The sequence below is a fragment of the Haemaphysalis longicornis genome, unplaced genomic scaffold, assembly GCF_048455015.1.
Source record: "Haemaphysalis longicornis isolate Haplotype H1 unplaced genomic scaffold, Haemaphysalis longicornis Haplotype H1 scaffold_8, whole genome shotgun sequence".
Classification (NCBI taxonomy): Eukaryota; Metazoa; Arthropoda; class Arachnida; order Ixodida; family Ixodidae; genus Haemaphysalis; species Haemaphysalis longicornis.
Genome location: NW_027526445.1, coordinates 188,330,534 through 188,344,212, shown reverse-complemented (window position 1 = coordinate 188,344,212; position 13,679 = coordinate 188,330,534). Strand labels below are relative to the sequence as shown.

Below are 13,679 nucleotides of genomic sequence, written 5' to 3'. Positions count from 1 at the left end.
GAGCAAGTTTCTAAGTGATTTGATGTGTGTGGAGCAAGCATTTTTGGCTGAGCTACTTTTCGACCCCCTAATCGAAGTACTGGGTGTATTGGTTGCCTACGTTCTGCAACCACGTAAGATTTTTAATGAAAACGTTGAAAAAACTGTTGCAGGGTCCTTAAAAGTTAGAGGCCTACCGCAGAAATATCTGTAATCCAGCATTATATGCAAAAACAAGTACTGAAACAAACAGGTTTATTTTCTTTTCTACGTGGAATACAATAGCATACAAAAGGTGATGCGGATGACCGTGAAAGTTCCTACTGCAGTAAAAACCACTAACGGTATGTCCATGGGACTATAAACAAGTGCAATTGGCACACACAATAAAAAAAGGGGCAATCCTGATCCGTCACTCTGTGGGTTTAAACTTGGGACCTATTTGGCAGCCTACAGGATCCGGAAAACACTGAAAATGTTTTAAACCGTACATTCTGCGGAACATCAGTTTAAACCCACGGCAGCTTCACACTCGTACATTCTGTAGTCTGCTTTCCTCTCCCAACCCGTACAATGCGTCAATATCCCGCTGGTAAAAGGTTTGCATGGGCTTCCTACGAATCTTGAGGGTTGGCGTGACCAGCCCAGAGTCCGGCATCCACTCCTCTGAACACAGTTGTAACTTATGCGGCAACTCAGCCTTTTCCAGGCCATTCAAGCGCGCATGCTCCAAGATCGACTCCTTTGCAGCCGCCATCACATCGGAGTCCTCACAGAGTTCTTTAAGTGTGGATGCAGGCTTCTTTCCGAGGCCTTCGGCAACGCGTTGTAGTTGTTGCAAATTCGGAGCTGCGAAGGCAATAATGTAAGTGTGAAGCGAGCTGCCATACGCAAAGACGTTGTCCACAAGGGGAGAGGTCTTCAAGACGGACTCGACCCGACCGAGTGAAATGTACTCGCCGTGCTGCAGCTTCACAAGGTCCTTCTTTCGGTCGATTATCTTAAGCGTGCCATCGGGGAAGAACTCACCGATGTCGCCTGTGTAAAACCAACGGATTCCACCTTCCTCTCGGTAAGCCTCTCGAGTCAACTCTTCCTGCTTGAAGTAGCCCTTGGTTATTGATGCACCCCCTACTACGATCTCGCCGCGAGGGTTGGGCTTGTCCGACGTGCGGTAGTTGCCTTCAGGCCAGTCGACCAGGCGCACACTCATTCCCGACAGCGGGGCCCCTACGCGGTCCACGCTGGTGTCCTCGACGTCCATAAGGCTGACCGCCCCACACACTTCGGTTAAACCGTATCCCTCAATCATTGGGCAACAAAAGCAGGCTCGTGCGAATCGGCGTGTGTGGCTGGAGAGAGGTGCCGAGGCACTTGCCAACAGCTTAATTTCCCCACCCAGGAGACTGCGGAGCTTGTTGAAGATGAATATGTTGAGCAATGGTGTGTCAAATCCGAGGTCGAGCCATAAGTTTTTGTAGTCAATAGCATAGTCGAATAATGCCTTAAATAATGGGCCCTTGGAGCGAGCTGCTTCTGAAACGCTTTTTCGAATCCGATCGACTACTAGCGGCACACAGGCTAGTTGAGTGGGTTTGAGGACGGTTATGTCCCCGGGGCAACCTTTTGCCACACCCGTCGAGTTATCGGTCAGGGTGAGCGGAGAGGAGTAACCAATGCGCGCACCAGCAGAAAAGAGCAGGGACTCGGCAAAGAGTTCGAGCATGTGCGCCAGGGGCAGATAGGCAATATAAATATCATTCCTGCTGTATACGCCTAATCTCTCCCAAACAGTTCCGAAGCCTTTGAGGTTAGCAATAAGGTTGGCGTGTGTGCCGATGACACCTTTGGGATTTCCCGAGGACCCGCTGGTGAACATGACGATAGCCACGTCGTCCGGTGAAGGGGGAGAAATCTCGGCCTTGTAGTGAGCGCCTCGTTCTTGAAGCGTGTTGAAGGGAACCACCTGGGGCGAAGAGATCCAAGTGGGAACAATCGTCAGAGCGATGCACATATCGAAATAAAGCGAATATCACAAGACACAGTACTACTATTTTCGTCTCTTTGTAGTGCTTGCGCTACAGTGGCGTCTTGGACGTATTCGATAGTGTTGCGTATAGTTTAAAGTTCCGGCTGTACTCTACATCTGCCAAAATAAATGCCGTCGTTTAAAATGTTAATTACATTAGAACAGAATCCCAGATCTCTAGAGACCTGAAGGTCATCAAAACGCTATGTGTAAAGCATCGTTCACCACAAAAGCTAGCATTTGTAGTCAAAAACCCTCAAGAAGCCTTCACATATATATAAAACTCTCTTAGTATTTTAGAGTCTACCAAACTGTGTCAGCATAAGCATTAATTGTAGTCCGAAGCATATGTCTCCATCCTGGTGGTATACGCCAATTTATAGAACTCACAAATAGCGCAGCTATTCCCGTTGTACAACCGATATTCAACTAAAGATTCGTTCGCACGTGAGTTTCCATAAATGTCATTTAACGTCCCTGAACGCAAGGTATTTTCACTTAATGGCGGAACAGAATCGACGGAAAGCTTACCATATCATCGGCGGAAAACAAATTGTAACATGCCAGAAAGACAGCCAGGACAATCATGCTGCCGTATGTGCTCCCTCCGCAAACACGGCTGATTTTGCAGATAGCTATGTTACGTAGTCATCGTGATGACGGCTGCGCACTTACCAAAGTCATGCTACTCACTAGACTACCGGGACAAGGTCATGGCACCTTAATGGGGCCATGCATGCAAACTACCAATTTGCTTTGTTCGAAACATTTCGTGTTTTGTAGTTCCCCCAGCGCTTGTCCGGCAGCAAACGATGCCGCATTCACTGAGAAATATTCAATTTAGGTTAAAAGTTTCATTCTCCCACCAAATCTTGTGTTTTCGTGACGGCTGCTATGAAGTCATGAGGGCGTGTATTCAAACGAACTTCCAGTGGCATCGTTCGGCGTCGTTAGGCTCTGCAGCCTTGCTTACCGTCAGTCCTCCCACGTGGCACTACCACAGTCAGCGGTGGACCCTCGTCCGCCGTAGCTTTGTTTGTGACCGTATTTGCTCCTGGCTTGTTTTTTTTTTTTTCACGGTAGAAAGTAACGGTTTTGTGAAACATTAGGTATGCTTGAAAAACAGTGTCAAGTAAGACAACGTCGCTTAAGCCAATCGGCCAATGTCGTGTAGACAACTCCAAACCAGCGGGCTTCTGTGCAGCTAAAAAAAGCATAGCGCGCCCAGAACCGACAGCAGTGTGCATCGGTACTACTATTTTTACGTGTATTTTAGTAACTCATTGTTTACCCCACCATTCTTACGGCTGTAAAATGAATATTAATTACTTTTAAGCGCAAATAGCTCATTCGGCAAGCTTATAAGCCCTGCCTAATTTGAGTTTGCTTTTGCCGGCCTCAGCAAACCGCATAGCTGGGCATATGACATCATAGGTTCTGTTGAGTTAAATGAGCTAGTGGGCCCCATGGCCATTCCACTTTTTCTAATCATAAGGCTTATTAGAGCAAAGTGTGCGTTAAAATATGTGTCAGTATGATTATAACGAGGCAATCTATTGAATGTAGGTACCCAACTTGTGTTTTGCGTGCATGACCCCTTTAAAGACGCAGGTGTTCTCGCGTTGAGATAACTCAGCTGTGACTCCCAAGAGAAGCCCGGAAATTAAGACCGCAATACGTGCAAACTTAAAACAAGCTGGCAAAGGCGCAGCTAAGTATATATCTCTTGTCAGTCGTTTGTGTGCTATATTCACAAAGCACAGTACAAAGTACCGGCTATTCATGCACGTTGATAAGTAATCTAGTGGGCTTATCGACGAATAGCATCCACTCCACTTGTCTTATCGCTGTTTGGTGGTCAAGAGAAACAAAACTGTATCTTGAATCCCGTTGAAATGATTTCAAGGGTAAAACGTTCCACTAGTTTTTACCCTATATTCCAATTATTCAGGCTCAATCGCGCTACTCCGAGATCCAATCGCCATACCGACTGCCGACTGTCCTTTTTTGTCATCTACCCCCTCCCGTACGTCCCAAGAAAATTTTGGCACGCGTAAGGTTTGGAATTCTGGCGGGTAATTTAAAATCTGTCCTTTTAAATGCAAATTCCTTTTAAATGAGGCATAATGTCCCGCCTAATTGCTTGGAGGTATGGCTGGCCAGGAGTTTTGAATAAAGCAAAGTTCCTCGTTGTCTCCATTTCCCCTTTAGATCAACCTCTGATCTATTACGTGCCGTGATATTTCTACATTTCTATAAACGCTGAAAAAAACTTTCATGAAATTAAATTTATAAGCCGCCTAGTATCATACCAAATGTGTTTTCAGTACCCACCACCAACTTAAGAAGATTGTGCCTGCGTGCTTGCTTTCCGGGCGCGGACTAGGTAGGAACAATCGAACACCGGGACTACGGATCCCGACGCGTAATACCGCCCGGCCGTTATTCCTTTCATCAAAATAAAATTTCGGGGTTTTTGATGCACCAGTTTAAGGCCATTGTAAAGGTCGTACGGCGGAAGATTGATTTGTCATGGGTCTCATACTTTGTCTCCACACGAACCACAAATGGCCAAAACGGAGGCCAAAGCCAGATAAGTTAATGGGTTCATGCGAGGTAGAAAGAAAGCGTACCAGGGCGCCTTACTGACTGACGGCACCTAACTAAGTACAGGAGTGGCCAAGGAATTCAATTAACTAAATCAGCTGCTAGACAAATTTGGAGCGTCATATGGTGCCAAAGACGCAAAGCTTCTCCAGGTCACTCGGTGTCAGAAAATGAAACTATACACACTAATACGACGTATATACGCTGGGGGGGGGGGGGGAGGGGGAGGGGGGGTTAAGCTAAGAATTATTAAAATCCTCTCGTACTAATTTAGGATTGCCGGGTTCCTTGCTTGCGTTTTTCCTTGCTGTCTCGCTTGCACAATCGCACTCTTTATTTTATTTATGCACTCTTTATGCACTCTTTATGCTCTGGACACCTTGCTGAGGTCACTCCTAATTGTTATCACACTTTCCTGTAACTATTCTTTGAAGTAGACACATTGCCGTGGGCAGGTGCGTAGTTAAAGGGGAGACTAGGCCATTCCCTTGGCCGCTTCTTCGCGAGAACTGTGTGCAATCAAATTTTCCCATGTTCTGTATCGTCTAGCTGTCCTAGTTTGCCTTATGCTGCATACGGGCATGTACGCAAGAATTGTGGTTAATATTTTACGCCACCAACGTGAAAAACTGGTATTACATTTTATCTGAGGGGCTAAGAACTATGAATATCCTTACAATAGAGTACAAAAACACTATATTTAATTGATTATGGGGTTCAAGGCGCCGAAGCTACACTTGCGTTATGACGGATGCCATAGTGGGGGGCTCCGGATCAATTTTGAGCACCTGGGGATCTTTACGGCTACCATACCGGCGCTTTTGCTTCCACCACCAAAGCAGCCAGCACTGCCGGTATCAAATCCGCCTCCTTAAGCTCAGCAGCCAAACACCTCAGCCACTGCCTTAACCAAAACAGTAGCCAAAGCAACGCTTACACCGTATCTAACCGGCACTCACTTTCTGCACCCACGTCCTTCACGGAATATTTTGCTGACTCTCCCACTCTATTTCCTCCCAGAAGGATCGTGCTCACAAAGTAAGGCGGCGTTTTGCTAGACCAAAGTGCACAAAAGGCGAAAGGCACAACAAAAACACTTAGATGTGAAACCAGAATGAGGTCTGCTATCGGTAAATGTCATTTGTCCGGCAGACTCATCTCCCTTTCCATGTACGTTGCAGTCATTCATCACCCTAAACGCACGTTGCTAAACCTTGGGAAATATTCCGCTTCACATCTGCCTTAAAGATGTTTCTTTATTTTTCATGACAGCTGTCCTTTTGGATTTCCTGGCTTACATAAAGCTTTAAAACTGTTAGATTTAAGTATGCGTGTAAAGTGTGTAAATATCGGCAACCTATCATATCGCAACTCCCTTGTGCATTTATCTATGCACCACAATCTTTTATCTGTTAACATTTTAAGCTTTCTGCACTTACAGCATTGACTTGTTAATTGCGGTCACCCTGCATTGTAAAAAAAATGAAAAATGAACAAGGAAAAAGAGAGGCAAAGGTATATTTTGTAATTTACAATTTGCAGTATAATTGTGTCTCAGTAAAATTCATTTGTTCGCACGCCACGCACATGTAATATGATTTATGAAATGAAATTACAGTACATGTATCTTCCCTTGTTTATGGAATAAAAATTTCGGTCAGTTACTTTAGCCGTATGTAGTTACAAAGTATTGTTAAGAAAGACTCTGTTACAATAAAAATTGTGTATCATTACTGTCAAGGTAGACACGCCACCAGTCGCGAAGACTATGGTTTATAAAATAAAACGCTTATTTTTTTCTGCCTGCTGTCACCAGAATAAATAGTGAGCACATGTTGAATATTCCCTATGGAATTGCTTCTGCGCCAAAATACAAAATTTTCCACGTTTTTAATGCTAGTCCGCCGTGAAACTGATAAATCTAATTTTTATTTAATGTTCTCCAGTATTGATAGTGTAGCCTCAACACCTTCAAGACATTATTAAACTTCAATCCCGCAGTTCGCTGCTGTCGAGTGAGTTTCATTATATTTTAATCCATTGAAGCACCGTTGGGAGCACAGTAAAGAATTAGCCACCTCTCTTTGCTTTGGTCGGCAGTGCCGTAAATCTTTTTTTGAGGAATACGCAAACATTAACTTCGCCACATTGAGCTATAAAAAGCTAAAAATTTGCGTGTTGATTCTAGTTGCTGTCACGGTTACGCCAATGAGCGACAATGCAACTGAAAAATTCAGTTCTATATCGAATTCGTCCGCGAATTTTTTAGGCATGTGTATAATTCAGACAAAGTGACTCGTCATTTTTAGTGTCTTTCATCTTTTGTCGATAAATCCTTTAAGGGTTTCTGTAATGCCATTAAAAGTGAACTGAGCAAAATAGACAGCTTTTCCCGCAGTACATACATTGCCCTAACAACGAATAATGTTCTGGAACTAATCTGATATAGCCGACGGTATTTAGCGCTTTAGGAGCTGGTATGTGAATCAAAAGCAGTGCCGAAATAGTCCAAGAGGTACTTTTTATATTGAAGCATGTATGCAAGGTTACGAACGCGACTAGGGAGCCTTGTTTCTATGCGATAATGCGTGCGTACGTCGTGGGAAACTAAAACGCTCATGAGGACATCTGTACGTCCACACACCGTTGACAGGTTCCGAATGCCTAACTTCACCGGAAGTCGAATGGTTTGGATCTCTGCAGATGCGCAGATAATGGGCTACAATAACCACGAAAAACATGCATCATCGTCATCATCAGCCTATGTTTCTCCAGTGCATGACGAAGGCATCTCCCATTGATATCCACCTGCTTCTTCCTACGCTGCCCGAGTCCATTCCTTGACTCCGAATTTTTCGTCCCTCCATCTAGTCAATAGCCTTCCGCTTCTCCTCGACCCGCCTCTTGCTATCCCCTGTGGTATCTTGGCTGTCTACTGGTTATTAACCCGTGTCTTGCGCTTCATGGTAAAAAATTCGCACACGAGTCGGGGAGCGTTATTTCGACGGTCAACGAGCTGCAGAAAAAGAAATCAGAGGATGCACCGCAAGCCTCGTAACAAGACGGAGTTTTCGGGGATGCGACATTGTTCTAAGCCAAGCCGTATTGTTAATTACTACGTTCTAACGTTTACTGTATTTTCACTCTCCCTCACGACGCAGTTCGATACTTTTCTTATGCTTTGGGGAAATAGCTCTAATGTGTTACATAAAAACTACAAAAAACTTCCGCTCTTTCCCCATCTTAGGTCGTCGTCCCTTTTATCGTTGTCTTTTTTCTTATTTCTTGCCGCAGCATTTGTTTAAGTACAACCAAGCGACCAACACTAAACACCTACTCGCATAGCTTCCGTATGTGGTTTTGGCAAGATTGGACTATAGCCATGTACTAACCTGTGGCCCATGAGTCGCTATTTGTGGCGTCTTGTACTCGCCGCTTTCCATGTAGACAATGTGCGTCAGCGACGGCATCTTGTCCACAATGCGCATCAAGCGGGGCATCATATCCGAAGACGTTACGAGGTGCGTCACTTCCGTCTGGCTGACAGCGTTCACAATGCCATCGTTGCTTAGCGTCGCGTACAAAGTTACCAACGGGATGTTCGTCCTGAAACATGCCTGCGCCGTTAGGAACCACTCTGCACGGGTCTCAGCCAAGATGGCCAGGTACTGGTGGGGCTTCGCACCTATGGACAGCAACCCACGAGCAGTGAGGTCAATCTTACGACCAACTTCTTCGTACGTGAGCCACTCGTAGTCGCCCAAGACAAGCTTCTTGAACACTTTGCCGCTTGGTTGCTTTTCCTCAGTTCGGCCGAGCACGGCCCGTGTTCCGAGGGCGGGACGCTTGGAGTTCCTCAGGATAGCCTTGCGCGCTACTTCATCCAGAGTTTGCAGTCCTTTAAGATTCTGGAGTTCCAAGTTTTTGACTCGTCGGTAAGGTGAGGACGGGTCTTCCGGAATAACGCGTTTAGCATAGATAGTCCGTTTCCGCTGCCAATATACCCATGGTCTCTGAAAGATGAAGTAGACCGGCAACGTCAAGGCATCGTAGATCAAGGTCAGGGCTTTCACGCAGCAGAGCACAGCTTTCATCTCGAATGGCAATCCGGTGGTGGCCATGGCTGACAGCCAGTAAATTGGTGGGGTAAATTGGCAGAGTACCTGGAGGAAAGGGTGAGTCTCGATAGGTGAATCCAAAACGAGTATTGATTTCGCCCTCTCTTCGCTCTCTGTAGAAGCGTCCAACGTAGAAGAACTGTGATCCCGTCTCCTGTCAGCTTTTAAATTGGTACCGTCAGCTATTGGCAAGGAAAATTTGTTGTTCGTTGCGAAATGCGTCGGTGGGCGTGAGATACTTCCAGGTGTTTCTGCGTATACAAGTGCGGCTTCTTGCAGACATCGACCTTACCACCACCCTGACTAAAGGAGGATATCAGCCCACTCTAGGCGCTGCAACGTTCGAGTGCGCGTACGTGACGGTACCACACGATATGGGTCTTGAGTGACAGGCTGCCGGAAGTCTGAGTTGATGGTCCACCCCGATAACGCTTTGTTTGCCCAGATGTGGTGTGGAGTGGGAAGTATAGCCTCGTCTCTCGCCTCACTTGCTTCTCCGTGGAATCCTTTGTTCTGTACAGATAGAGAACAATAAAAGGTAAACGACAGAGTAAAAATACTATTTCTTGCTCTCGATTTCACAAATGTTTGTTAAAATCCCTACTACTGAACTAGCATGCTCGAGATAGAGTAACTCTCTGTTGTAGTTTTGTAATCTTAGCCATTTAGTAAAATTCATTCAAGCAGGTGCCTTGAGGTAAAAACACTAGCTGCGTATAGTGATCGGACTGGCCCATTTATTTCGCGCTGTCGTATTTCCCAGTTCCAAGACTGTGACGGTTGCGAAGTCATCCTGGCAAAATGTTTCTATTTATCGTCTCTGCAGCATACAAATTTTCATCTAGAATAAGATAGGAAGAGCAATGAAGTGTTGCGTAGCCTGGGAATAGTGGGCGGGAACAAAAGTAAAATTTTACTACGACAGCAAAATGTTGTTTTCATTGCAAGCCTACCTTGCAAGCAAACGGAACAACCTTGATGATTTTCCGCAATGAGTGAAGGAAGTGTTTTGTACTGTATGAAAAAAAGCAGCTGGGCTCGCATTCCAGCTGAGTGGTTTTAAGTGTCCCTCAGAAGCTGAAATGTCAGTGACGGAATGATTGCTTCGAAGCGAAAGCCCTAAGTTAGGTTGCACGAAAGTTACGCTCCATGAAAGAATCCGGCAGTAAGTTTTACCTTTAGAATACCTGTCGCAAAAACATGTAATGTAGCTCACTGGTTTGTTTGCTACGCATAGCGGCGATTTCTTCTCAGTATTCATAAGAAACTCATGTGGTTTACCGGGTGCCTATAACATAAACACCGCAGTTTTACCGAAGTGAAGAGGAAATAAATGCAGACCTAAGGATGTTAGACTACGCTCAAAGGACATTAGAATGCTGGTGTATTAAACACAGCCAAGACCATCTAATGCAGGATGGCTGCACTCCATTCCAAAGATACAATAATTTCCTCGCAATAGCACACCGCTAATAGCGGCGCTACAATTAGAACGGCAATATTTGATTGTGATGTACTGAAGAACGTGTGGCGAGTTGGCTCATGTAATCACCCTGTTGCAAAGAGAATTCGAAATTCGAATCAATCAATCAAGGTACATTCACTACTCAAGACGCAGCTAAAATCGTTATATAGGCGATATATTAAGTTGCCCTGGCGTTAAAGCTTTGCAGTTGGTCAAAAATGGCATATAAACCTCTGGTACAGCAAACCTCAGCGCCTAGCTAGACAGTTTGCCGGACATGTGCCGAATTTTAATGGCGCTTTAGGAACAGCATGCGAAAAATCAGCAGTCACAGGGAGGAAGGCGACCAACCTAGTGCAGTCTCGCAGCCGAAGGTTTACTCACAGTATCGAAAATGCATACAGATAATTATAGAGTTCTGGACACACGGGCAAAAAACCTTGCCACACGAAGTGAGCAACACCAGTGCTTCCCAGTAACAGCCGCCTCTTCATCAGCAGTACGCACAGACCCTCGACGTACACTTCGTTGGGCACTTCCCTTTGTATTCGGCTTCCCAAACTCGAAAAATTTACCCCAATTTCTTAATAGCACTGCGGAGCGTGATCATAATTTGGGGTGCAACAGCACGACGCCCAAGATACCGCCCAGTAGCAACAAGCAGACTGTTTTTTTATGAGTATTTGCCACCAAAAAGAGACCTCGGCGCAGTAATGGAATTCCATACATAAGGCCTACGATACAAGGTGCTTGCTGAAACCTGCACTCGACGTCCCTTTTCACTTACTGTATTTTCGTTTATTCTTTACAGTTCTTGATACACGCATGCAAACTTAGTCGAGATCTCTCATGGCGAAAACGCTGCGTGTACTCTGAATGGCCTTCCCGTGTACTTCGTTTCGTGGGAGATAGCACAGAGGGCGCCATTTCATATATTGTCATTGAATTTACCCTAGAGCTTGAACTTAAGCAGTTTTCAGGAGCCTAATCAACTTATAGCCAACAAACGTGTGCGCATGCTAGGGCAACGAAGCTTTTCTTGAGACGCGCTTCTGTCCTGCAACAGAATGTCCAAATCAATGCAAAAGCATTTGTTGATTTTATTTCATTTCATTTTATTTCACCATTCTTTAAACAAAGAACAAGAGGAATGCTAGAGCAAGAACAAAGACCTTCAATGCTGCAGCTTGACAACGGTTCCTGCCCCGGAGTTTGGCAACGGGCACATATCTATATATATACATACATTGTCAGAGTACACGCACATATGCACACGCAAGTTTATATCGTCATCATCACCATCAGCCTATCTGCGCCCACTGCAGGGCAAAGGCCTCTCCCATGGATCTCCAATTATTCCGGTCCTGTGCTAACTGCGACCACTTTATTTCTGGAAACTTCTTGATCTCATCTGCCCATCTAACTTAATACCGCCCCCTCCAACGCTCGCCATCTCTAGGGATCGACTCTGTTACCCTTACTGACGAACGGTTATCTTGCCTTCGCATTACATGCCCTGCCCACGTCCATTTCTTCTTCTCAATTTCCACTAATATGTCCTTAACATGCGTTTGTTCCCTGACACACTCCGCTCTCTTCTTGTCCCTTAATATGACACCTATTATCTTCTGTTCCATTGCTTACTGAATCGCCCTCAATTCAAATTCAACCTAGTTAGCCTCCATGTTTCTGCCCCATAGGTGAGTACCGGTAAAAAGCTTGCACTGCCTCGCCACCCATCTGAAACCACTGTGCTCTCCCGAGGTTATTGATCATTAATTTACTTTTCTACATATTATTTTCCGGCCCACGATTCTACTCTGCTTGTCCAGTGCGGTAAGCTTGGTTTGCAATTCGACCCCCGAGTTACTAGCAAGAAAACGCTATCAGCAAATCTGAGGTTACTGAGGAATTGTCCATTAACCCTAACGCCCCCTTGTTCCTAATCCAATGTTCTGAATACCTCTTGTAAACATGCTGTCAATAACATTGGAGTGATTGTGTCTGCCTGTCTGACACCCTTCCTTATTGGTATTTTACTCCTCTCCTTATGTAGTGCGATGGTAGCTGTGGACCCATTGTAGATATCCCATAGTATTTTTGCGTAATGCTCGTCTACACCGGGATTCCGCAATTCATGAATGACTTCTGAGGTTTCGAATGCTTTCTCATAATCTATGAAGGCTATTTATAGGGGTAGAGTATACTCGGCGCATTTCTGTAACACCCGATTGATGGAGTGAATATGGTTTACTGTTGAATAGCCTTTACGAAATCCTCTTTGTTCATTAGGTTGAATAAAATTTAAGGTGGCCTAAATTCTGTTAGCTAGTACCTTGGTAGGTACTTTGTAGACGACTGACGGTAGCTGATCGGCCTGTAATTTTTCAAGTCCTTCATGTCACATTTCTTATAGATTGCCATGTTGCTGGCGTTCTTCCAGGATTTCGGTACACTCGTGGTCATTAGGCATTGCGATTACAGGTGTGCCAGTTTTTCTCGCACGATTTGTCCTCCACCTTTAAAGAGGTCTGTTATTATCTGATCCTCACCAGGTGCTTTGCCCCCTTGCATTTCTTTCAAAGCCTTCTTTACTTCTTGTGTTGTAACTGGTGTGATGTCTATATCCTATGAACTACTTCCTCGTAAGACATTATCTGGGATGTCGCGCCTACTGTACAGATATCTATAGAACTCTCAGCTGCAATAACTATTTTATACTTCTTTGTGATGACATTGCCTTGCTTAGCTTTAAGTGCATACATCTGATTTTTCGCCATGCCTACACGCGTCTTCACTGCGGTTAGGGTGGCTCCTTTCTTTACAGCATGCACAATCCTCTCCGTATTGTACTTCCGAATGTCAGCTGTCTTACGCTTCTTGATTAACTTCGAAAGCTCCGCTAGTTCGATTCTGTCATATTTATATACATACATCTATATATGGAGAGGTACATATATAAATACATATACCCATTAATAACTTCCTGTTATGTCTAGGTTAAAATACGTACATACACGTCACGAGAGAGACATATTTGACGATCACATATAACGCGATGTTGTAAACAATTATCCGAGCATAAAACCCCACACTTCACCGTTTTATATAACTCCTTACGCCACTCAGGCAGGAGGAAAACAAGAGGCAATTGCGATTTCTGTACGTCCTTGAAATGTTCTGAACAAAAACACATGCGCGATGGTACTCACAGTGCGAGCTATTGCGGCTGTTTTGTCATCGCTGGCTTAGGTTGACTCGCTCACCGGACACTCTGTCGTTAACGGTGTCAGAAGAACTTGTGGGTCGACAGTGACGCACTTTTATTGTCCCGTAACGTCGCCATGCGAGCATCTGTTATCCGACATCCCATTGTTTACGATTGCCCAACTGTTTTCACCGAAGGGGATATCGACACTACGGTGCATGTGTACGTAGCTTCGCTGTCATCCTCGTGCACTCGGCTCGCATTTTTGCGTGC

The 13,679-nt window shown here is 45.1% G+C and overlaps 1 protein-coding gene across 1 annotated transcript; it reads right to left on the bottom strand.

Annotated features, from left to right (window-relative positions):
* Positions 1–217: 217 nt before the first annotated feature.
* LOC144149632 (long-chain-fatty-acid--CoA ligase 4-like) lies at positions 218–9,107 on the bottom strand. Its single transcript, XM_077681284.1, has 2 exons — positions 8,008–9,107; positions 218–1,945 (listed from the first exon to the last, which is right to left on the bottom strand). Exons 1-2 carry the CDS (start codon positions 8,734–8,736, stop codon positions 506–508), a joined length of 2,169 nt encoding a protein of 722 aa, XP_077537410.1. The 5' UTR covers positions 8,737–9,107; the 3' UTR covers positions 218–505.
* Positions 9,108–13,679: the final 4,572 nt, after the last annotated feature.

Bases quoted from the DNA above. Each gene is read 5' to 3' on its own strand.
- LOC144149632 (XM_077681284.1), bottom strand. From the start codon at position 8,736: ATGGCCACCACCGGATTGCCATTCGAGATGAAAGCTGTGCTCTGCTGC. The intron at 1,946-8,007 runs GTTAGTACATGG...TCTTCGCCCCAG, and splicing joins TAGCGACTCATGGGCCACAG to GTGGTTCCCTTCAACACGCT.